The sequence below is a fragment of the Talpa occidentalis genome, unplaced genomic scaffold (assembly GCF_014898055.3).
Source record: "Talpa occidentalis isolate TD23 unplaced genomic scaffold, MPIMG_talOcc4v2.1 talOcc4.15, whole genome shotgun sequence".
Taxonomy (NCBI): domain Eukaryota; kingdom Metazoa; phylum Chordata; class Mammalia; order Eulipotyphla; family Talpidae; genus Talpa; species Talpa occidentalis.
This window is the reverse complement of record NW_023601543.1, coordinates 60,893,996-60,920,245: the sequence shown is the minus strand read 5'-3', so window position 1 is coordinate 60,920,245 and position 26,250 is coordinate 60,893,996. Positions and strand designations below refer to the sequence as shown.

The following is a 26,250-nucleotide window of genomic DNA, read 5'->3' as shown; positions in this document are numbered from 1 at the left end:
AAATTATACACATTAAATCTCTCTCTTACCAGTAGGGTGGAGAAACATGTTTTGTTTCTACACTGTGGCAATCCCTTGACCTTCATTTTTAAACTGTGAGTCCCACTTAATCTGAGACAGATGACTTTAAAAATTATTTATTTTATTGTGGTAACATTGGTTTACAACACTGTGTGTAATTCAGAGGTGTAGGGATTCAGAGGTATAGGATTCCCTCTTCAAATGCAATTAACCACACCGCACCCAATACCAAGGTACCCCCAGTCCTCCTCCATACTCCACTATGTCTCTCTCCAATGTTTCCCCCTTCCCCATCCCCATATTGCAGCCTCAATTCCTCAGTCAGATTTCTAGGGTTTGTCACTGGTTTGGTATTGTATGACCTTTTGTTTAGTGTCTCTATATTCCACATATAAGTGAAACCATCCCATATTTGTATTTCTCCTTCTGACTTAAAATTAAGAACCTGACTTCTTAATTTCCTTGCCTACTTGCTCGATTTTGATTAAGCACCTCAGCCTGAAAAACCCCATAGAGAACCAATAACTGCCAAGACTGAAGGTGACAATCAATTCCCATGCCCCTCCCCCTAGGGCGTGAGTGCGGCTGCGCAGACCTTACCCGGCCCCCCCCCCTTGTGGCGTCACGGAAGGGCCAGACCAAGTGGGATGGCGGCGTTGCGAGCCTGACCACGTCCATTTCCTTCGAACACCGCTTCCCTAAGCCCACACGGGCCAGGATTCTTTTAATTAAAGTGTAAGAACAAAAGCATTGGGTTGAGAAGCGCGGGTGGCCCCGTTCTCACTGTACCGGCCACCGCGTCCCCCCCCGGTGGCGCAGGTCGACCATCCCGGGCGTGACGCCTTCCAGTGCGCGCCCGCTACGAGACCGCAGAAAAGGGGCGGGCGGCACCAGCGCCCCATCTCCCCGCACGCCCCGGAGTGGGCTGGGCTCCCGGGGAGGGCCTCGGGCAGCGCGGGTTGGAGATGAGCGGAGAAAAGCAGAACTTTGCTCCCCCCTCCGGGCGCACGCGCTCCGTAACCATGAGCGCGCACTCGCGGGCGGCCTCGCTGGCCTCCGCCAGTGGCGAGAGCGGGCGCGGGGCGGAGGGCGTGCTCGAAGTCGAGGTCACCTCTGCCCAGACCCCGGACCTCGCCAACTTGGACCCGTCCGCGTGGAGCATCCAATCTGAGTGGCAGACCGTCTCCCATCAGTTTACGAGCTCCAGGTCCAACCCATCTGCACCTGATTCCTCTTTTTCCGTTATCTGTAGCTCACCCTCCCACCTCAGCCACAGTCCTGACCAGAGGACTGACGCGGAGTCCAATATTGCCCCCTCGGGCACTAGTGCCCACAGCCTGAACGGCCAGCCCGTGCCCATGCCCGTCACCCGCTCGAGCACTACCGAGGGCGTCGCCCCAGCCCCCCAACCGGACCCCGGCAACTCCCGGGTCTCGGTACAAGGGTCCGCCTCGCCCCCAATTCCAGGCTCCCATAGAACATCAATGGCGGCACCTTCGCAACCTAGCAGCACGCGAGCGTCAGCACAGGAGACCGTCCCACCCACGTCCAGCTTAGTCACGCAATCTCCACCAGTACCTATTACTCCTAATAACACACCCCAAGTATCACTAGACAGGTTCGCCGAGCCTTCAGTGTTCGGCTCCCCCTGGGGTCCGCTACAGGGACCTCTTCTACCCAGTAACTACGCCCATGTGTCTTTACCTGGGACATTCCCAGCAGTACCCGACTCCCCCAGGTCGTCCTTACAAAGATCTCTTCCACTATCGGACTCTTCCCGAGCGTCTATACAAGGATTCGCTCCTTCCTCAGTGCCCACCTCCCCGGGACAGGATTCTCTACTAGAATCCGTTCCGCACACGGAATCCTCCCTAGTGTCTGTAGTAGGGTCTTCCCTGTCTTCAGTGCCCAGCTCCCTCCGGGATTCTTCACCCGCGACCTCGCGATTGTCAGCTCAAGTGTCCTCGGGGCCAAGTTCTCCTGGAACATCCGTGGGAGGATCGGCTCCGCCCCAGGGCTCCCCCCCAGTATCAGTACCAAGGTCCGCCCCGCCCTTAGTGCGGAGCTCTGCCGGGTTCTCGGAAGAAAAATCAGCTCCGCCCTTTGGTTACCCCCGAGAGTCAGTGGAAGGGTCCGCCCCACCCTTGGCCGGCCCCTCTCGTATACCCACGCCTTGGGGGAATCTCAGCCAGACCATGGCGAGTCCGGAGAAAGCGAGCACCGTGGGCCACATGTTCGACGTGGTCGTGATAGGAGGCGGCATCTCAGGTCAGTGTGGACTTTAGCGGTAGCCTGAGGGGCCCTGGCCCTGGGGAACGCCTAGGCATTTGCTGGGTCTCTCTTGAGTTTAACAGTACCTGACGTGGCCTGGGGTCCTACAAGGTGTGAGTGGGGGCTGGGTCAGCATTGCTGGTGGTGGGGAGTCTCTTTAAATAATTTACTACCACTACTATTAAATACTAACATTTAATTAGCTCTTGTTGTGCAGTTATGTTTCACAGATTGTAGGGATTTGCTCAGTCCCCAGCTGTCTTGTGATGTGGATACTATATTCGCCCTCATTTTACAAAATAAAGAAACTGAGGTCTGGGGAGTTTCATTAACTCCAGAGGTCAAATTGCCTAGGGGGAGTGTAGCTGAATGATTTTCTTCCATTTAAGGCCCTCTCTTCTAATTTCTAAGGTGACTGCTTTGCCCCACTGATTTCATGTCCTTTGCCCTGAACAGAACACCAGCATACAAATTTTTGTAGCATTGAGGTGATTGTAATGTTATTCCAGCCCTGCTCTTCTCTAATCACTTTTCCTTAGAAGATTCCCTAACTCAAGAGGGAGAAGGACAGAATGGAATCTTTTAGGAAAGGTTTTTTAAAGGTGGGCAGAAGGGTGAGCTCTTAGTTTTAACATACTCTTGTCATATTTTTTTAGAATTTGCAGGAAGGCGTAGGGCATTTATTGTCCAAAGGGAATCCCTTTCACGACATGAGTCTTGTCCTGTGACCTGGCCAGCCTGGGTTCCCCTGGTCCTGGTCTGGAAGTTTAGTTGACCTATTGAGTGGTGCTTGAGGTTTTTCAGGAAACCTCATCCTAATCCATATCAAATTGGCACTTATTTATCATAGTTGAGGAAATGTTTGAAATTTAGGACTTCTAATTCAGACCTACTTAGAATTCTACACTTATCTGTCTTTGGCCCAGGAGGGTGTTAATGATTTCTGAAATATATCTGCAGGATCTGATTTAGAGAGAGGGAGAAAGAAAGTGGGAATAAGAAAGTAGGATGGCCCCATAGTAGCCATTGTTATATACAATTCTTTTGAATTGTATATATTGAATTGTATATAATTCTTTTGAACTGTACATACTTGCACATTAATTTTGGGTGAAGATAGCTTTTGACTTGGCCTGTTGAGGATAAACAGTCTTAATCACCAGAGAAGAGACTGTCATGAGCTGTTGTTTTGACAGTCTCCAGCCAGTGCCAGCAAAAACATGCATGTATCTTGGAGCATTAGAGAAAAGCAGATCCTGGTGGAGAGCAAGAAAAAGAAAGTATTTTCCTTGTTTCCCTTCATTCACTTATTCATTCATTCACCAAACATTTGTGTGGAGTGCCTGCAATGAAGTAGGATGATGTTTCCAAAATCTAGTCCTAGGCAAACCTCCTAGAAGTAATATCATTATAGATTAATGGAAAATAAATATGATGATGAGTTGTTCTATAAATTGACTAGGAGTTCTGTCTCTTCTCCTGTATACCATCCATATTTTACAATTCAGTGTCCTTTCTGGGATTTTACTCCTTTCTTTATACTGTGGTCCAGTTTTCCTTAAGGGATGTTTTATCTTTTATTGTTCCTATGCCTGATTACTTGTTCTTTCTCCCTTTCTACATTTTGCTCCTAGTACTTGATTGTAACCAGAGGTGGATTTACCAGGTAACTGATTAACTTTATGCTTTATGGCCTTACAACCAGAGGTACCTTCTGGTTCTTATTCTCAATGAATAACCAGGTCTATACTGAATCTTACTCATAATTTTACATTCTTTTTTTTTAAGAGGGTACCCCATTTATTGTTCATTTCCATTTGGGGGAAATAAAGAGCATTTCTTGCACAGTAGTTCACTTTCCTATTCCAGAAGCCAAGTAGTATATCAATGCCAGTGGGAAAGGCATGGTGGGACTTCTTCTAATGTCATCTTTATCAGTCAGGTTGGAGTGATTTTAATATCAAAACTGACCAGAAACGTTCCTTTCTGACTGTGGCACCTTCCCAGATGGCTCATAAACAGAAATGGATGCAAGTCTGACTTAAGATTAAACTCTGGGTGCAGATTAGGTGTTTTGTGAGCAGGTGAGAAGGATCGCTTCCCAAGCATTCCTGAGAACTCAAAAACACATCATCTCTGTGTTTGCTTAGTAGTATCCCATAAGTTACTTAACAGTCACTATTTCAGTTTTAAATGTTTTTGGATTTTTTTTTTAACTTTAGTCAGGACTTACACACTTTGGTATGTTACCCCCACACTTATAGTAAATGGCCAATACTTAACATCTGCATTATTATCTTATTATATAACAAAATAGCTTCCAGAAGAGTATAGATTCTTAATGGCATTCCTCAAAATCAATTCCTATTAACAGAAATATCTTTCATTTTAAATAATGATCTTTGACTACATAAATAATAACATTTCTCTATATTTGTAAGTAGTATACCTTTTATATATTCTGGCCCTTATCCATCATCCACCATCTAGCACCTGTTTCTTTTCGAAACTCCTTTAATGTTTCCTGTGAAATTATTGGATTCTGAACTTTTACAGCCAACACTGATTGCTCCTTTTCTATCCCTTTCATTTTGCACATATTCTTGTGAACTCCTAGCTTGGAAGTGGCCGGAGGCTCAAACGTTCATCAGTTTTAGGCTCTTAGGCAAACTCTTCCTCCCTTATCCTAGGAGTTAGACTTTCCCTTATCTGTAGAAGGCTCTTAAGTCTCTAATTTGGATTCTTTTCCTTCTCTGAACTCCTTTCTGGTAGCTTCTGTGCTTCCACATATTTCACTTGAATGTCTTCTTACTTCATATTCTACTTGTCCAAAAGCTACTTTCCTTGTCTTCCTAAGTTCCTTGACTCGGTTCTTGGCACCACCATTCTTTTCATCCTTTTCTTTCATCTTCTATACCCAGTCAACAGATCTTTGTAAGTCATCTTTTGGGCTATTTCTTTTCTACATTTGCAGAGACTCCCCAGTCATCTGGCCCAATTTTGTTGGACAAGTAGCATTTCCTACTATCCCCAGTATAGACTTGACTTTTAGTCACACCACTCTTGTCTTCAGTGGTACACCAGGTTTACATTGTCCTGCCATTCCTTTCCTGTTTTGGTTTTTCTTAATATGGAAGTGCTTCTCTGTGACTTTTTAGTCCCATGCATTCTTCAATCCCTGATTAAAGATCCTTTTCTTGATCACTCTGACCCCTCTTGACTCCTGTCTCCTCTTACAGAGCTTGTGATCTCTAACAATTCATACTTATTTTCTGTCTCTCTTTTTTTTTTTTTGTGGGACCCTCTCTGGTGGCCGGGGATGGAACTGGCGCTCAACCTCTGCGCTACCAGGGAGGCCCTCTGTCTGTTTCTTGATGTTACTTTAAGTAGAATGGTTCAGTCACTAACTTTACATGCTAGTTCTCATTCATGAGCTGACACAGACATAACAAATGAGAGAAAACCAGTAGTAAAAGAATTTCAAATCTGCCTTTCACTGAGAATTTCTGAATTGGCTTTCTTTAGGGAGACAAATAAAGCCCACCTCCAGAGGACAATGCATGCATCAGTCTCAGGCCAAAAGGGGTTGAAAAAGTAGACTATCCGATTATTTCACTAAGCATAATACCCTCCAGTTACACCCATGTTGTTGCAAACTGCTGGATTTTCTCTTAAAAAACAAACAAATGAATGAACTAACAGAACTGAACTTGTAGACTATGTAGCCAAATAGTGGTTACCAAAATGGGAGGAGGGAAGGAAGTGGAGGGGGGAGATCAGGTAAAAGTGGTCAGCTGTTATGGGGAAGGGTAGAATTGGACTTTTAGTGGTGAACTTAATGTAGTATATACACATGTTGATTTATAATGATTTGTAATGCTGTCTACCTCAAACTTTTGTAGTATTAAAATATTATGTTACTTCAATAAAAAATAAAAAGAAAAGAATGTATTTACAAATTTAAAAAGGCATTCTAATCCAATCATGTAAGATTTTAATTCTCTTGGCATTATCTCCTTAGTGATTGGCTGTAGCTTTGAACATATCTAGGGAAAAGCAACTCATAAGTGAGGTGGTTCTAATGCCTAAACTCATTAAAGCATTTTAGGAACGTCTACCATATGCGAGACAGTGGCTAGATCAGGGGGAAAGCATATGTGAGATGAGTAGGTAGTGTCCCAGGGCATAAGATGCCCCATCCTCTTGCAAGTAGTAGTCAGGTGGGAAAATAATTGACATTAAACTGGTGAAAGAAATAATAATGTTATGAATTGAACAAAGTACTGGGACCTTGAGAGAAAAGGTAGAATTTTATTTGGTAGGGATAAGGGGACTGAAAAAAAAAACATATCCAACAGGAGAGACTGGAAGAGTGCAGATATGGCCATTAGCAGTGTCTGATATAAGCCCCTGGCAAGCATTTCAGGGAAGGAAAATAGTTGCCTATTATGCCTGTAAAGATGTGATCCCAGTAGCTGTTGAGATGACCCCCATGCACCACATCCTCTCTTGACTTTTGTGCCTGTGAGTGTGAACAGTGAGTGAGTGCACAGTGAAAACACTTTAGTCACAATGCTGGACAGTCCTGGGTAATTAGAGGGTTTTTCCATTTTTTAAAAAATTAAATTACAAGTCATTTAAAAAAAGAAATTATTTCCAAATAGCATCTAAGTAATAGAACTCCCTTTTATCTTCAGTGAGCTAAGCTCCACTGAAAGAATTGAGTATACTAGCTGCCAAGAGCTTGCTGCTGTATAAATTCAGCAAGGATCGATTCTTTCTCATCATCTGAAATGGAAGAGCCATTTTGCAAGATTGACTAATGTTCTGAATTCCAACATTTGAGTCCACAACATACCACAATTTCCCTTTTTGTTATAATCACCCTGAAGAATCACTTCTGCTAGGATCATTGTAGGCATTAAAGCCTTGAACTCGGCAGCACATTATGTGTGGTTTTGTAATGATTAAGAAACGCTTATGTTAAAAAACATACTTCTTGTTTTTGGTGCCTTAGTTATTTTGATACTCTGAGGTTCAATGCAGGGTAAGCATTAATTTTCTGCTTTTTAGGATACTACTTTGCCCCTTTTGTATTTGGTTTCTTTTTTTCTTTTTAAAGATTTATTTATTTATGCATACAAGAGCTGGGGTACAGGCCAGAGATGTGGGGGGTGAGAGGATTCACCAGAGACAGAGTAGGGAACAAGACAGGCAGACTGACTGAAATACACTGCTGAGAGGAGCAGCAGGCAATATAGGAGAGGTCTGTCTCGTCATGTGGGTTGCTCCCTGGCTGACCGGGGATTGAACTTCTGCTGCAGAGGCTGCGGATTGCTTCACAGTGTGGTGCTTAACCCCTTGCGCCACCAGGGAGGCCCCCTGTATTTGGTTTCTTAAAAATAAGATAGGATGGTTTTATCTTATTAACTTTTTTAATGTTGAACAAAGGACACATGAATTATGCTTTTTCAGGTTCTCATTTTTTTGATATCTTCATGGTTGTGTGAGCTTTTGGATATATCTGACATTTAATGGGTAGTTGTAGCATTTGACCAATACTTAGATCATGTGAAAAATATATTTAACAATAGATCTATATAATATGTAAGTTATATACCTATTATATAACTATAGTGTAACTGACTCACAGAGACCTATAATTGAGATAAAAGGAACGTGGAAGCCTGTTATTGTCAAGTATTGGTTCATAACAGTCATCGTGCAGGTAAGGTATTTACATATTTTATATTTGAAAAATCTTTTTTTTTTTTTTAGGGGGAGGGAAAGTTTATTGCTCCCAGGCAGACCTCTTGCTAGCATTTGAATTAGGTGTATCCAGAAATATTGAGGTTGTATTGTAGTTTTAGATCACATACAGAGGTTTACAACAATGTCCAGCCCTGTGATATCGAAAGTGTGGACACAGTCAGCACCTGTTTGAAGAATTTAGTTCATGTATGAGATGAATTTCATAATGACAGTTACTTTTTGTTTTAAGTTTGATTAGAACTTCTCAGGATGAATGAAAAGTAGTTTAGTTACATTTTTAAATGTTAAAAGGTTTGAGACAAGTTAATCTTTAGAAATCTTTAGAATTTTTTAAATTTTATTGTGAAAAATGTTTGCATTTTCCCTTGGATGTTTTATTTATTATGTTGTCATGTACCATTATGAATTATGAATTAGGACAACTTAATGTCTTTGAACCATGGTTTTGTCATTTGTAAAATTAAAGTTTGGATTAAGTTATATTTAATGTATCTTCCAGTATCATTTTTAGTAATTACTTGGCTTTGTAAAATTTTGTCTCAACAACTTTCTCTTTTGGAGCCCTCTTCGACACTTTTTTCCCATCCATATTGCATCCTGGAAATGGTTTGCATCATCTCATGCTACACTAAATCAGGATCTGGGCCTCTTATACCTTCCCTGTGGCGCCTATGAGACTTAGTAAAAAGAGGCCTTTTCTATTTGTTGCAGCACCAAAATAAGTAAGATCTCACTTTCTAGTAATGTGTAATCGATTGATTAGGTAAGAGGGTCAATAAGAACATAAAATCCAGATGATAAGGTTTGAGAGTTTTATTACATATTATTCATGTTCAAGTGTCACAATATTACAGTCTGTAAGAGCTCAAAGGGACTGAAATGGAGGTTCAAATAGATAAGTGAATTACCAAATGCCATAAAAATTCTTAATGACATAACTTGACCTTAAACTCTTAAAATATTGACCTCCAGGACAGTGCTCCTTCTATACCTCACTCCGCTGGGCCTGCTTTATAAGCTCTTTCATTGAACTGCAATAAACTATATTATTGCTTTACTTTGCAGTCTGATGATCTAAAACTAGTGACTTTTGTTTCAGTTATATTTTAGAACATGTTATTTGGGATGGTACTGCTTCATGAACATTTAAATTAAAAAATATGGGGCCTCCCCAGTGGCGCAGTGGCTGAACGCTGGGCTGCGAAGCTGCCTGCAGCCTTTACAGCGCTGGTTCCATCCCTGGCTGCCGGTGAGGGTCCCACATGGCACACAAACTCTCCTGCCATGCCCGCTGCTCCCCTCAGCAGTGTACTTCGTCAATCTGCCTGTTCTGCTCCCCGCTCTGGCTCTGGTGAATTCTCTCACCCTCCCGTCCTTCTGACTATACCCAGTGCTTGTATAAATAAATAAATTAAAAAAAATAAATTAAAAAATATGGGGCACCCTGTTAGGTCAAATGCCATTCATATGATATATTTCCTCCTTTTTTAAAAAATTGCAAGGAAGATGAGCTTTCAGGTCATTGTTTCCATATTAAATAAGTTCACTGTGAGCTACTGCTTAAGTTAAAGACCCCCTTTATTGCATGTATTTGTTCTTTCATTCATATATTCTTTCATTTAATGAGTGTTTGTTGATTGAGTACTCATTATGTGCCCTGGACAAAAATTTATGGGTTTTGCACTCTGTTTTCCTGCTTTAGGAACAGTTGCTTCTAAAACTTCAATATGAGTTTGTGTTTGACTGTACTTTTCCTGTTCTTGGAGTATTCAGTCCAAGAGTCCAAATGTTTAGTTACATGAGAATTCTGTTGACCAGAGACCATTAAATATAAAATTAACTTTAAAAATTTGGTATGTGACGTGCACTATACACATTCCTTGATGGTGATGAACATCAAATTTTGAGATATAACCAGGAGTAAGAGGAAGAATTAGGAGAGCCAAAAAACATAAGCTACACTCAAACTTGGCTTCACTGCTCTTAGCTTGTGCTCTAGACATTGCACATATTGCCCTTTTCATGGGAGTTTATGACTATAAATATTTAAACAATATTATAAGATGAAAAGAGCTTTCCCAAAATGTGTTTTGAGCCATATTCTTTTTTTTTTTTTTAAGGCAGAAGGTGGAGAAATGCAGAGTTAAACAGATCTCTTTACTGCACAACTTATCAGGGCCTGTAATATGCCATTGTGTGCCACACATACCTCAGAAGGAGAAATAGCATGAGATGTTCTAGTTTCCATGAACATTGATATTTTTCCCTGGAGCATCCTGAAGACTGATGGTCCATAAAACATTTCGGAAATAACTGCTTTAAATCATAGCACATCTTAGAGTACAGAATCTGAGAACAGCAGTGTGGAGTGCCCTTGGTGTATTTTAATGAAAGAATTGGGCAAATAATGAATTAAGGGGTAATTGCATTCCCTAACTTGGGTGAGATCCATTTATCTAAAGTGAAGATGAATGTTGAACAATAATCAAATAAATTAGGACTGTCTAGACAACCAGTCTGTCCAATTCAGTGCAAATTGAAGTTAATTGTTAGCATTCATCTATTTATCATTTGAGACAGCACTTTTTTTTTAACTTATCAAAGGGATTTTGCATTTTCAAAAGCAGAGAATTATTTCTTTGAAAGGAAGCACAAAACACAGATGGATATAGGGATAGAGAGGTAGATGGGAATGGTTATATAAAACAGGGGCAAGTTTTTGAGCACATTGGTATTTTAGGATTTGTTTTGCTAAAAAACTCAGTACTGGTTTAAAGGCCAGAAAATGTACTAGTAGTATTTAGAATCTGCTGACTTATTTAGGCATAAAGGTTAGAATGATCTGGCGCCCTATCCTTGTTATCTTTCTTTGTTGTTTGAGATAAATATAATCTGACACTTAAACTTCCCTGTGCCCCTCATCCAGGTTAGCATGGTCTTGTTTTCTTGTGTTTCTTCTATTCATTGCAGCAAGCATTTGAGTACCTGCAACATAGGGATGCAAAAGTATCTACAAATTTCTCTTCTTAGGAAGGTCATCGTAAAAGATAAGAGGCTGATCTCTGGGCATAATGACTTGGACAAGAGTAACTATGGTTGTAGTGGTAGGACGTGATCAGATCCAGAACATATTTTGAGGCTATAACCAACAGAATTTGCCCATTGAGTGAATGTGGTGTGTGACAAAAAGAGAGGACTCAAGAATGACTCAGAGGGTTTTGATCTGAACAACTGGCCATTTACTAAATTGAAAAGAGCCAAGAGAAGAATGAATTATGGGGAAATGTTGAGTGTCCTCTTTTATACATACTGAGTTTGCCTTTATGACCCTATTTTCCTGGAAGCTTCATTCTGCTGAGGGGCATATAAGCAATTTAGACTATACAAAAAATGTACACATCACCATCTGGTGTGTATACACACACAAACATATATTCATCATCTGGCACAAAATATTTATAATGTGCCAGGTGGTGATGTGTGCTAAAAAGAAAAAAATAAAGCCGGTAATGGGGACAGAATGTGACAGATGATGACTGTTGCTTGTCTGTATTGACAGTGGGGTTATTGGACATTTTTTGTAAGGAATGTACTACATTTCAAGGTTTGTTCGTTTTTTTATTTTTATTTTTTTCCCAACCACTTTGGTTTGTACTTTCCCCAGGACTCCAATGCAAGAGAGGCTGGTGTTTTATTTATTTGTTTGTTTGTTTTTTTAAAGATTTCTTTATTTATACAAGCACTGGGTACAGTCAGAAGCGTGGGAGGGTGAGAGAATTCACCAGAGCCAGAGTGGGGAGCAGAGCAGGCAGACTGATGAAGTACACTGCTGAGGGGAGCAGGGGGCACGGCAGGAGAGGTCTGGGCGCCATGTGGGATCCTTGCCGGTGGCCGGGGATCGAACCAGCACTGCAGAGGCTGCGGACAGCTTCGCAGCCCAGCGCTCAACCACTGCGCCACCAGGGAGTCCCTCAAGGTTTGTTCTAATGAGAAAGTGGAGATACCGTCAGATCATTTGTTGTAGAAGGAAAATCAGAAATTGAACTGGACAGGGTGACATGAGTCAAATGGATGGTTTTCTTTTTTCCCTAAATAGAGCAATGCAAATATACTTGAAGAAGTAAGGTAAAGGAAAGGGCCTTGGCAAGGTAGAGAAGGCCGGGATAAGCTAGGTTCCACAAATGTCAGGATAACAGGATTATCTCCTTACAGACCTTTTTCTTTTAAACAAATATTAACCCCTTCTCCAGGTGTGCTGTTAACATTAAATCATTTTCTATGTTTTTCTATGTGGACAGCAGTCATGTCAAGGTATTAGAAGTACGGTGCACTCTGTGAGAACAGTTTCCACAGGCAGTGGCTTTATGAGGCTGGAGCTTGGTTTGAGGTTGCCATGACAATACTGATACCAGCCTCATATATTGTCTACAGGCTCTGCTGATTTAATAATAACCAGGACTAATATTGCCTGAATTCTCAAATAAGGTGTGCTTTTTACAGACTTGCACTTTTTTTTTAACCTCTCCAATCCATTAACCAACTTTATTTATGTTTCTTTAAAACTCAAATGTTTAAAAAGGGAGAAATCAGAATAGAAATTGTATTGTTTTAAACTTATCATCCTTATTTAAAATACTTAATGCAAAGTGATTAATGATTTGCTGGGGCCATGAGCTGCTGTTTTCCTCTTTTCAGGTTTTTGCATTTTGAAAATGATGAGATCTTTATTTAACAATAAGGCCTAACAGACTCTCAGTGAATATAACTTCTCTGGGCTGTCTCATAGAAAACCACAGAACATTCAGGAGTCCTGGGCTCCCTCCTTCCTAATGATCAGGGAGGGGAGGACCTCTCAGTGCAGGTGAAGGACATAGTGTTTTTTGCTAGTGCCCGCTTAGACCTCTTCTCTAAAACACTCCAGTGGGAGAACCACAAACTTATGACACTAGGACATTTGAAAGTCTAGGACACCTTTCCTAGGTGAGCCTTGATTCCCTGCAACCTAATGGATCTCATACACTTGCTGATATAATAGGCACTCTGCCCCCTCTCTGACCTCCTTTTTTTTCTTTTTCTTTTTTTCTTAAGATTTATTTATTTATGCATGCAAGAACTGGGGTACAGGCCAGAGGTGTGGGGGTTGAGAGGGGAACAGAGACAGAGTGGGGAACAGAACAGGCATATTGACTGAAATACACTGCTGAGGGGAGCAGCGGGCAAGTCAGGAGAGGTCTGCTGCACCATGTGGGTGGCTCCCTGGCCTGGGGTCGAACTTGTGGTGCAGTGGCTGCAGATAGCTTCATAGGTTGCATCTTAACCCCTTGCGCCACCATGGAGGAGGCGCTATGAATGAATTTCAATTATATTTTTTTTCTGTTTAACCAAGAGCATTTTTTAAAAGATATATTTACTCATGCATACAAGAGCTGGGTGTGTACAGGCCAGAGGTGCGGGGTGGAGGAGGGGCAATGAGAGGATTCATCAGAGACAGAGCGGGGAACAGAACAGGCAGATTGACTGAAGTACACTTCTGAGGGGAGCAGTGGGCGAGGCAGGAGAGGTCTGCTGCGCCATGTGGGTTGCTCCTTGGCCAACTGGGGATCGAACTTGTGCTGCAGAGGTCACGAACAGCTTCATAGGTTGCGTCTTAACCCCTTTCGCCACCAGGGAGGCCCATTTTTTTGTTTTATTTTTTTCCATTGTTCTTCATTTTTATACAATATATGCTTTCTCATCTCGGTTATAGTCCCTGTGAAATTCCCACCACCAATTCACCCGTGTACCCTCACCATAGTCCCTGTGCTCTTCCCACCCCTGTTTTAATCCTACTCCCTTCTCCCCCGCTGCAGAATGTCACTGGTTTATAGTTGCTTGTTGATTTTGATTTTCACTTTATTATAATTACTTTTTTCCCCCTGATCCCTTATTTGGATCCTCTACATTACTCCTATGAGTGAGACCATCCAGTATTTTTCTTTTTCTTTCTGACTTATTTCACTGAGCATGATCCCTTCCAGCTCAATCCATGTTGCTGCAAATGGTATGAGTTTATCTTTTTGATTGCTGAGTAGTATTCCAGTGTGTATACATACCACATCTTCTTGATCCAGTCATCTATTTTGGGGCATTTGGGTTGTTTCCATAGCTTTCCTATTGTAAATAGTGCTGCTATAAACATAGGGGTGCAGGTGCCCTTTGGAATTAATGTTGTTGTGTCCTTTGGGTAGATACCTAGGAGTGGAATTGCTGGATCATATGGAAGCTACATTTTTAGCAGTTTGAGGAACCGACACACAGCTTTCCATAGTGGTTGGACCACTTTGCATACCCACCAGAATGTAGGAGAGTTCCTTTTTCTCCACATCCTCGCCAGCATTGTTGTTAGTTTTTTTGATATTGTGCCATTCTCACTGGTATAAGGTGGTATCTCATTGTGGTTTTGATTTGCATTTCCCTGATTACAAGTGATGTTGAGCATTTTTTCATATGCCTGTTGGCCATTTGCATTTCCTCTTTGGAGAAGTTTCTTTTTAGCTCTTCTGCCCATTTTTTGACTGGTTTGTTTACTTTGTTTTTGTTGAATTTCATCAGCTCTTTGTAGAACTTTGTGATCAGCACCTTATCATTAATGTTGTGTGCAAAAATTTTGTCCCAATCAGTGGGATATCTCTTTGTTTTGGTTAATGTCTCTTTTGCTCTACAGAAGCTCTTTAATTTTATATATTCCCATCTGTTTATCCTTTCCTTCACTAGCTTCGCTTTGGGGGACGTTATTGAGGTGTATGTCACATAGTATTTCACCTATTTTTTCTTCCATATATTTTATGGTTTCAGGTCTTATGTCTAGTTCTTTAATCCATTTTGAATTGATTTTTGTGCATGGCGTGAGGTAGTAGTCTAGCTTCATTTTTTTGACTCCTTACTCCTCCCAGCTGTTCTTCTGACCTGAGGCCAGGAATCTTCTTCACAGCTGAAGGTATGTGTTGGAGCCAGCTTTTACTGTCTGGTAAGGACTGATCCTGGTAAGGACTCATACCTCTTCCCAATTCCATGTTCTTTTTTTTCCATTTTTAAGAGAGGAATTTATTTTTTCATTTTTATTTTATTTTTTAATTTTATATAATTCTTACATCATTTTTCATTTTTGCACAATGTATGCATTTTCATTTTGGTTATATTCCCCATACAATTGCATCCCCCCCCTTATTTTGACCCTAGTCCTTCCTCTTCCTGCTCCTCCCCAGTGTAGTCTGGTTTATAGTTGCTTGTTGATTTTGATTTTTTCTTTGTATTAATTAGTCTTTTTCCTGGTCCCTTGTTTAGTTTTTCTAAATTCCTGCAATTCCATGTTCACTATCTTTTGTTGAACTTGAAATCAACTAAATCAATCAAATAAATCTTTTGAAAAATTATGGCAAAAGTCCCTAACCTGTGCAGTTGACAACTAAGATATGATTTGTTTTCTCTAAGTGATTGTTGAATTGTGTAGTGATGAAGGGAGGGTAGAATGCATGGTAGAATATACAGAATAAGAGCAAAAAAGAGTTGAGGGCTTACATCCTGAAGCAGGCATCTTCTTCATTTTTTCCATTGCAATCAACAGACAACAATAGTTTGTTATATTAGAAAATATTTTCTGGACCATTTTTCTGTGTTTTATTTATGACTTACTAGTTACTTGTTCAAATTGGTTTTGTTATTATTCAAATATAATGGCTTTTCTAATAGCATCTTGCTTCCATATTCTGTATTTACTAACCTTTGAATTACCATAGAAGTTTCTAATCAAATTCATCTTCACAATAAGCACTCAAAAACTAAAACATTAGTATCCCATTTATTCAGTATCTTAGAAAAACTGCTTTTCTAAATAGAATCTTTCCTTTTCAAATCCCAAGATCTTTTTAAGCCCATTTTTTCTGAAATTCTTTTGAAATATTTTAAATGTTTTCCTTCTCTCTCTCTTTTTTTTTTTTAAATAGAGGCATGCTTTATTTATTTATTTGTTTGTTTGTTTTTGTTTATACATGCACTGGGTACAGTCAGAAGTGAGGAAGGGTGAGAGAATTCACCAGAGCCAGAGCGGGGAGCAGAGCAGACAGAAGGACCGAAGTACACTGCTGAGGGGAGCAGCGGGCGGCAGGAGAGGTCTGCGCGCCATGTGGGACCCTCCTCCAGTGGCCGGGGAGCAGCCGGGGATAGAACCGGCCACCGCAGAGGCCGGTGGGCAGCTTCGCAACCCAGCGCTCAACCGTGCACCACCGGGGAGGCCCCTGTTTTCCTTCTCTTAAACTAAGAGTTTAAACTTCCTTTGCTGAGATACAACCATTTCCCTATAATGCAGAAACAACCATTCTTTGTCATCTTTTTAATTTCACTTGGTTATATCCTTAAAAGCCAAATTGCAAAATGATCTTTGTCACTGATGTGGTCATTGTACTGACTCAGCTAGCCCTGCTCCCCCTCCCCCTTTAACCTCTTGAGTGGTGTTTATTTTTTGTTGGCACTGAATCCCATTTATCAAACTGGCTTAGACTTACATATTTGGTTAGATTTTATGAGGCCAAGTGAGAAGTAAAACCCTTCACTTTTCAGAAGACTTTGTTGTGATCATATTAGGCACATGATTTTCTCATCTGGAATGTAGCGATAATGAATTCTACTTCAAGGGTCGGTTGGTAGAGGCAACAGGAAAGGCATGTATAATTGATCTGTAAGATATGCAGCACTATGCTAACTGGGAGGCTGTGGGGGCAGCAGGCAAACCTGCTGCAGGTCCTTCTGCTGCTGGAGTTCAGAGCCACTTCTGCTTCTCCTTAGGCAGCAGAAGGCAAGTTCCTCCTTCTTAGAAGTGGAGCCACCTGATTAATTCTAATAAACGTTTTTTATTTAATTAGTTTATAGTTAGATTTATTAAAAGGAACTGGCAAGAAACTAAACTAGGAGATAAACCTGAAGAAATAATCAAACATAGGAAAAAAGATTGATGCAAAAACATGTTTTTCATCATACCTCCATCCCTATTTTTCTGCAGTCAGCATAAGAAGCCATTGGCTTTGTGTCAGGAAATTCATTGCACCAAGTATTGCAGACACTGATGTGAATTTAAACTGTCATGGATACCTTTTTTTTTTTTTTAAGATTTATTTATTTATGCATACAAGAGCTGGGGTACAGGCTAGAGATGCGGAGGGCGGGGAGGGGGAGAGGATTCACCAGAGACAGAGTGGGGAACAGTACAGGCCGATTGACCGAAGTACACTGCTGAGGGGAGCAGCGGGCGAGTCAGGAGAGGTCTGCGCCATGTGGGTTGCTCCCCGGCCGGCTGGGGGATTGAACTCGTGCTGCTATGGATTGCTTCATAGAGCAGTGCTTAATCCCTTGAGCCACCAGGGAGGCCCTGTCATGGTTACCTTTCTTTGTGATTCGTTGCATACATAGATCTTTGGATGTCAGCAGTGTAAGGGTACATTGTTCTCATATGGGTCAGAAGTGCATACAGATGTTAGCAGGTAGCTGTCTTGAGTATTACAGTTTAGAGCATGGTTCCTACTTTAGGTAAATTTGAATCTAATGGAGAAAACAAGGTCTTGCAAACATTTACTCCAGATATAAATCATAAGAGGTGATTAAATAGAATTTTTAATTCAAAAAAAGAAAAACCAGATATACTGAGACTTGGTGTAGCTAGGGGAAATTTCCAAGAAAATACACTCTTCTGTTTATACAATCAGGGTTCCTGGAAAAGGGTATGATAAGGGTTGATACCGGGCTCTAGTAAATTCACTTAAATTGGACTGATTATCACCAAAACCAAAGTATACATGTAAACAAAATTACATTTTTTTCTGTTAACAATCCGATGATATAGTTATGATATATACTATATTTGTGATAATAAAATTGGTGACTCAATTACAGTCAATTTATTAGAAAGAGGGCAAAATCAATGGATTGTGTCTGTTGTACTGTATTATTTTATGTGCAGATCTGGCTAAATCTTGGATGTTTCAGATGAGGAGATCAAGAAGATGTGTATGTATACAAAAAGAAATACTACTCAGCAATCAAAAAAGATAAACTTATGCTATTTGTGGCAACCTGGATGGAGCTGGGAGGGATTATACTCAGTGCAGTAAGCCAGAAGGAGAAAGATAAATACCAGATGGTGTCACTTATCTGTGGAATATAGAGATACCCAAACAGAGGGTCAAGCTGAGAGAGGAGGCATCCAACAGAGGAGGGTGAGAGGAGGGATGAAAACTTGGGTGAGGGGGAGAGCATAACGCATTCTGGCAGAGGACTGTGGGTGCTTCGATATTGGGAAAGCTATGATGACCACACCTAAGGGGAGAAATCCTCTATTGTCAGAATATTAAGAGATGTAAAACAATGGTACTTCATTAATAAAAAAGATAAAATCTTGGATGTTTCATGTTTAGACATTAATTATTTCTCTGTCTTGTTTTCTCTTTAGGGCTGTCGGCTGCCAAACTTTTAGCTGAACATGGCACTAATGTTTTGGTCTTAGAAGCCCGTGACAGAGTTGGTGGAAGGACATATACTGTGAGGGTAAGTGACTTTAATACTTACCTTAATATAATACCTTACACAAACTAGAAGTGGAGCCATTGGACTAAAAGAGAGCTGCAGTTAAGCCATTCAAGTTCCATAGCCTTAAGCTACTCCATGAAATAAGTGTTCATTCTTTTTCTCTTCAACAAACATTGAATGAGAAATGATAGCCTCTCACTTTTGGTACCTTACATTCTAGTGAAGAAAGTTCATGTGAACAAATAACTTCAGTACAGTATCATAGTTTCCATACTTGAGACCTCAAAGAGTGTCTTGCATCTTGTGTCTCAAATGGGGTGATGTTTTGGCTGGATTCAAAGTGACTACACACATCCCCCCTTCCCCCCCCCACACCCCTTCAAAGCATCAGCTAGGTAGTGAAGAATCACTGGGCAAAGATCAGGAAAGATTGATTTACTTTCTCTCTGGGCGTGGAGGAGTGGGAGTTTGCCTACTGCTGAAGAAACAAGCAAAAAGGCTAAGTAGTTCTTTCAAAAGTCTTAAAAATCTAGGACAACAGAGGGTTAAGTTCAGAGCCCTCCAAAGTGTGCATATAGAGGGAGGTGTTGGTAAACTCCTTGTGCTTTGGGTTGGGCAATATCCTAGGACTAAGGCCTAAGAAAACTCAGCCACATTGCCTTTCAGCCCAGCTTCAAAGCTTCTCAGGCACAGAAAATACAATGAAGTTACCTAGGATTTTTAGCATCTCCAGGTGCTGGACAGGGAAGACATAAATCTTCTCTGAGAAAGATATCCCCCTCCTAGGATTCAGATTATATCTGTATTTTACAAGGAGAAAAGGCAACATGAATGAGAACTAGTGTAAACAACAAAATAGAAACAGACTTACAAGAAGTTATCACACATACACAGAGGATTTGTAACTCACCTCTATTCAATTACTAAATCATTGGGAAATGTGTCACTAAAAATGCTGGAAAAAGTATAGAATTGTATTTGAGGAGGAAAGTAAACAATTTCAGTTTATGAAAGAAGGTTTGCATATTTTTAAATAATCTGTCAGATATATGAATCTTTTTATACTTTTGTGGACTCTTTTCCCATGATGCATTCTTCCCTGTGTTTAAATTTGAATTAAGAGCCCATTTATGTGACTGATTTAAGATTTCGTCTGGGGAAAATCAGAGAATTAGGGCCAATAAATCTCAAGGTGGCTCCCTCAGTCATAACTCCCCCCATAAGCACAGATAATAACCTTTGAAACGATTGAAAAAAAAATACTTGAAAAGGATCTAGATCAGCAGGATATCCGACAGTGTTCTTTATTCTTTTTGCATGTCATTGTTGAGTTGGCCTCACCAATAATTATACAAATGGGGTTGATGAATGAAGTGAAGTGTGTATACTGGGTTGTGCCCAGTTTTTGAGTGGATGAAAAAGAATTTCCATTTCAAATTTCACATTAGAAGAGTTATGTAAGGTATATCTAAGTTCTAAAAAATAAATGTTTTTTATAAGATACAGAAAACAAAACAAAAAGTTATAGAAAACGTTTTTCACATTTGAACTAAAGTCTTCTGACTACTTTTCTCTTTCTACAGAATGAACATGTTGATTACGTGGATGTCGGTGGGGCTTATGTGGGACCAACCCAGAACAAGATCTTACGATTATCGAAAGAACTGGGTTTAGAGACTTATAAAGTCAATGTGAATGAACGACTGGTTCAGTACGTGAAGGTAAGCCTAATGTTTTGCTCCCATGACCAGTGTGGGGGAGGACATTGCATTTGGAGACACATTTGGTTTTGTTTTCAATTATTTGTTTTTTCTCAAAACAATCATAAAAATAGTCTCTAGGCTTGAAACTAATATTCTGCCTTTCTTTTCTTTCTGAAAAAATCCTTGTGGACTCTTGGAATTATGTGGTCTTCAAAGGCTGCACCTGTACTCCTAGCCCAACTAGAGTAGGGGATTAGGGATGGGAGGCTGTCAGCTTCTTTCCCTCCCTCCCTATAATACATCTGCATGGACATGGGGATGGAGGTAAGGTATCTGCAACACACACACACAGAGTCCCAAGCAACTCCTGAAACCTCTCTGTGGCAATTCTAAGGCTCCAAGTAACAAAATATTTTGAGGCCACTTTTTAAGATTTTGAATGGGTTATTCAGCCTCATTTTTAACCTGATATTTCTTAGCATGTTTTGGTAATTTTCTCTGTACCCAGCCTTGACTTTTGGAAAGTCTAGCTGGGTTGTGCCGTTTCCTACTGTTTAAACAAGAAATTGTTTAAACTAACTGCTGATATCCACTCAAACAGCAGCTGTTGCCGGTGTTATTCTTTCTCACTGAAGCCAAACATGGAGCCCCTGGAGTTTGGAAACGTGCGTTAAGAAATCAAGTTTCTGATCTGATGTTATAGCCCACTTCCTAGAACTAGCTGCCTTTGGTCAGGAGTCATTTACTCATTCTAAAACCAGAATTCCCATGCCAGTAACCACTTCATTTCTTTTTTTTTTAATTAATTTATTTATTTATACAAGAATCCGGGTACAGTCAGAAGCGCAGGAGGGTGAGAGAATTCACCAGAGCCAGAGCGGGGAACAGAACAGACAGAACAATGAAATACACTGCTGAGGGGAGCAGCAGGTGTGGCAGGAGAGGTCTGCGCGCCATGTGGGACCCTCACTGGGGCTCAGGGATCAAACTGGTGCTGCAGAGGCTGCGGGCAGATTCGCAGCCCAGCCCTCAACCGCTGCACCACCAGGGGAGGCCCAACCACTTCATTTCTAAATAGGCACTTCTACCCTGCACTCCATCCCAGGCTATAATATAATGTGGGCCTGGCACCTTAAGGAGTCTGGAGCTGAGAACATTTGTGGTATATGCAAATTGGTTTCCAATCAGTGAGATGGGGAGTCTTGGAAAAATGTGATGGTCAGCGGGGATAAGGGTGCTTGAGAGAGTCTGGCAATGACGTGAAAAAACAAACCAGTAGCCTTTAGAAAAAGCGGTTTGGATGTCAGGGGGAGGTGAGGAATGAAGAAAGTACTAAAAATTGTGCAACGCGTTTGTGTTTAGGAACACTGGCTTCAATAGGCCACAGTTAAAAAAGGGGGAAAAAACCCCTTGCTTTCCCACTTTCTCTTTTCACTGCATGGTATTTTCCTGGACAAGTAAGTGATAACAATGGTAAAGATAATAGTGCTGATATTTATTGAGTACTTTTATGTTTATTGGCACATTTATTGTAGGGAGAGAAAACAAATCCTTTGGACTCAACTATTGATTAAACAGTTTCATAAATTTACTCTCCAGTCCAACTGGGAAGAAAATGAGTCTGATGATTATCCTGGAATCTAAGCAGGCTTGTGCTTAGAATCTTCTTTCTCCCTAACAGTCAGGGGCTGAGGGATATTAATTTTCCCTGGGGGTTCACAATAAACAACTAAGTGCTTTTTACTCACAAATTCATTAAATTTTTATATCCACCCCGCTAGACAGGCATGAATATCCCCATTTTACAGAGGGGGAAACTGAGGTTCAGAGAAGTAAAATGATTTGCCAAGGCTCTAAAACTAGCACAGTCTGCCCACTCCAAATGCATGCTCTTCATGATCCCAGTGTATAGCCTCAGAATGAAAGGAGGTCCCGAATAGAAGTGTGCTGGACCTCCAATATTTCCTTGCTAAACCCAGACTCATTGGAAGAGATAGCTCACCATGTATCTCACCGAAGCCCAGCTCAGATAATGAATAGTTATTTAAAGAGTGCACATCTTTCACTGTCTTATTCTTCTGCCCCTTCATTGTGCCTTTATGTACATTTTAAAAGGGAAAATCTGGAAATTTGTACCTATGTCCTCAAACTAGGTACCTGCTAGTCTTCTAGATATCCACTCTCAAGCATGAGGGTGAGGTGGGATTTTGAAGGTGGCACCCTGCCAACTTTTGCAAGTAATTCAACTCCTCATTGTTCTTGATACAGAGGTAAGGAAGGGGGCAGTAACATGAAAAGGTGCTACTTGAGAATTCTGACTTTTCCTGAAAGTTGTTGGTGACCATGGCATGCTTGTTCAGCCTTCCTGACAGGTCTTAATGAGTTAAGTATCATTAGCTTGTGTTTTGTGATCCCTCTGGAATCTTCTAGGCTTCTTGGGGAACCCCACTTTCAGAAATGGAGTTGTGATCATTCCATACTTTGGGAGTCCTACTGCAGGCATTAGTGGAGGAGGAACTCATGGAAAAGCTTAAGCAAATGTTACATGCCCCATCAAGTGCCTAAGTAAGGAAAGAGAAACATTAAGAGTAACTTCCAAGGTCACTTTCTCTGTGGCTGCTGCTGAGACCCTTTCTTTAAGATTAGGGTGGTACATCATTGATAGTTCAGTTCCTAAGGAAAAGCACAGGTTCTGGTGGCCAGAGCTACTCAACTCTCACTGTATTTTTTCTTTCACAAAAATACAGATCTTTGCCATTTCAGGGCTATGCATGTCAACACAATAGTAATGATACTTGTTCATGATTATTGAACATGCAGCATGTGGCAGGCATAGTGCTATGACTTCTGTGTCACCTGCAGCTGGGACAATAAAAAACAAATTGAAATCATGGCCATAGTGATTGATCCCTCAAGGTCAGCTGCATTCCCATATAATGACAGCCCTAACCCTTCTTGACTGAGTTCCTAGCACGCTCCAGGCTGCCTTTACCTTCATTATCTCACCTTATCCCTTCTGGGAGAGACTATCTGTATCTATCTACTTCCATCATAGAAGGTTCATATTATTATGATAAATTCATTAATCAGTTATTAGTTTACTGGACAAGCTTCTCTGTACCAGATATTGTTACAGGCAGGACATACAATGGTGGACATATGATCAAAATTTCTGCTGACAATGGAGCTTGTGAACAAGTGGACATGTGAAAAATCACAATAAATAAATAATATTAGCTAGCATTTCTGCCTGTATCCTTCATGGATCCTGTAAATAGAATTCTTATTCTAATTCTGCTTTAGTAGATCCTGATTTCTATATAATAAATTCTTAACTGGTTTTTACAATAAGCGGGTTTTATGTCGTGCATATGATACAATTGGTGAGATTATATTTGATTTTTTAAATTAATATAAATTAATAATGTGGTATTTAACCTAAAAGGTAGATTTGAAGTTGCATCAGTTATATATGTTTAAAATGTTCTTGTTACCAGTTTTTTCCCCTCAGATTTTGTCAGTTGCTTATTTATGTAATTTTGTGAGTACAGCTTCACATCTCCACATGTTTCACTTACCTTCTACTAAAACTTCAGTGCCAATGTCATTATCAATTCTTTTCCTTTGGATGGCGTAAGTGAAGCAAGTGTCCTGAATTCCTCTTGAATTGACTGATTGATTATTTGCATTAGTAAATAATGTGCACCGTTATTACAGTCATTTGATGAGCTGAGTTTCATTGAGTTTTGGAGACTTTTTGCAGTTCCAGGTCTTGGAGAAAGAGGAGGAAATGCTTGATTTCCCCCCTTTTTTTTCTTTCAGTGTTTTCCTGCTGGTCGTAGTAATGCAGGTAGGGTGAGGGGTGTGGAGAGGGAGAACACTGTCAGAGATGGAGCAAGGCATTTTGCAGGAGCTGCTTTGAAAGAGAAATTGACATATTCATGCATTCCCTCTTTCTCCCTGTTTTCACATCCTCTCTAAATTAAAAAGCAAACAAAAAAACCAAATATACCACACATTTGTTTTTGGAGAATGGTGTGATAAAAATTTATTTAAAACAGTGTAGGCTTTACTGATAGTAATAGCTAAGCAAGCTATTTTTCCTTGTATTGATTCTGTTCTTCCCACAGCCATTTACTCACGGTTTCTATGCCAACGGCCGATAGCAAAGGCTTTTCAAATGGGTGTGTTCTGGAATACCAAGCAAATTCTTGTTGTTGCTAAGAGGTGAACTTTGTTTTAGCTAGCAGGCTGTGTTGAAAGCAAAGGATATGTTTTTTGTTTGTTTTAATGCTTGCCAGATATAATTGCATCTTTGACCCCATGCTTGTAATAGAGTATTTCTTTTGGTTTAGGGACATATATGTTAACCGCTTTTGATACCTTTCCAGGTCAACTCACAAAGTGTTTCTTTTGTCTTCAGAGAAAGTTACACTTTTTTGTTAAGGATTGATTTATTTATGCATACAAGAGCTGGGGTACAGGCCAGAGGTGTGGGGGGTGAGAGGAGTCACAAGAGACAGAGTGGGGAACAGAACAGGGGAAATACACCACTGAGGGGAGCAGCGGGCGAGTCAGGAGAGGTCTGCTGTGCTATGTGGGTTGCTCCCTGACTGGCCGGGGATCGAACTCATGCTGCAGAGGCTGCAGATTGCTTCATGGTGCGGTGCTCAACCCCTTGCGCCATCAGGGAGGCCCCTGAAAGTTATACTTTCAATCCCTCTCAGTAGGAACTTTAAACGCCAAAAGTGTTTTCAGGTCTTGTAGGGATATTGTCTGTCATGTCTTTCTCTTAATCACCTGAATTCATTCCTCCTGACTCCATCCCTAATGTGCCAACATCTGTTACCTCATTTGAGCTTCCCATTGAAGTTAGGTAGGGGTATAGTGGCTATTTACCTAATCCCACCCCAAATCTTACAGATGAGAAAAATTATGCTCAGGGTACTTGTGAACCAAAGTGAGTTTTTCCAGCTCTTGAGCCCACAGTTCTATGACTTACATTGTTCTTTATTCCCTGGGCAAATGTCAACTCCTGAACTTCTCTAATTGCTCTAAGAAATGTCAAAATTTACCTTACCCCAACAGGCTCTGGAGAATCTTACGATACCACTTTGGCAGTAGGGAAACTTACAGACCCAGGAGCATGTGTGGAGGGGGTGGTAACCCAGGAGTCATGGGGCATTGTTCACTGGAGTGGCTTCTTCTCTTCTCTTGCACCCCGACACACAAATCTGGAACCTCTCTGACCTTCAGCAGGCACCTGACTCCTGAGCCACCCTTAGACCAGTCTGGTAGGCTTAGCCGACTGGAACCACAGATGGATTCTACTACTGTGTTAAAATACTATGTCTAGAGATCTAGGGCATGGTTTGGAATTGTTGGTTATATATTCTTTTTCTTAAATCATTTATGGAAACTTCTTAGTCAAAATGTGAATGCGATATGAGTATTTTATTTTATGCTATTATACCCTGGCTAGTTTAAAAAAGAAAACACAAGAGAGAATTTAAAGTAATTTGTATAAATTAGGATAGAAGATGAAAAAAACACAATTAGGTTAAGGAAGTGGAAGTAGAAATGGGCCTGTGCTCATGATAACAAATTCTGTTTGAATTATAGAAATGAGGTAGTACAATCAGGATTATTTGTTTTCTTCTCTAAATTACAGTTATGTGTAAGTTTTTAAAAGTAGAGACTGAAAATGTTTACATATTCAGTTTGATCTATAAGGTATTCAGTACAAAGATATATGGGTGTAGCTTATAAAAAATTCATCTTTAGCAATTCATTTTTTTTTTGCCTTCCATTTTGCAGAGACTTCATTTACTTCTTGTGGGTCATAGGAAGTCTTAATAACAGAAATTATTTTGAATGCCTGTACTAGTTGGAAAGCTATTTGGTCAGCCTTAGTAATTTTCTCTCAAAT

At 40.7% G+C, this 26,250-nt stretch overlaps 1 protein-coding gene across 1 annotated transcript in view; it reads left to right on the top strand.

The window, feature by feature from the left end:
* Positions 1 to 1,069: 1,069 nt before the first annotated feature.
* The window catches only part of LOC119246213 (amine oxidase [flavin-containing] A), a 65,706-nt gene continuing 40,525 nt past the window's right edge, over positions 1,070 to 26,250 (top strand). Inside the window, exons 1-3 of the mRNA XM_037512501.2 lie at positions 1,070 to 2,289; positions 18,542 to 18,636; positions 20,202 to 20,339. Coding sequence (XP_037368398.1) covers positions 1,380 to 2,289; positions 18,542 to 18,636; positions 20,202 to 20,339 — 1,143 coding nt within the window. The 5' untranslated portion in view covers positions 1,070 to 1,379. The remainder of the gene's footprint in view (positions 2,290 to 18,541; positions 18,637 to 20,201; positions 20,340 to 26,250) is intronic.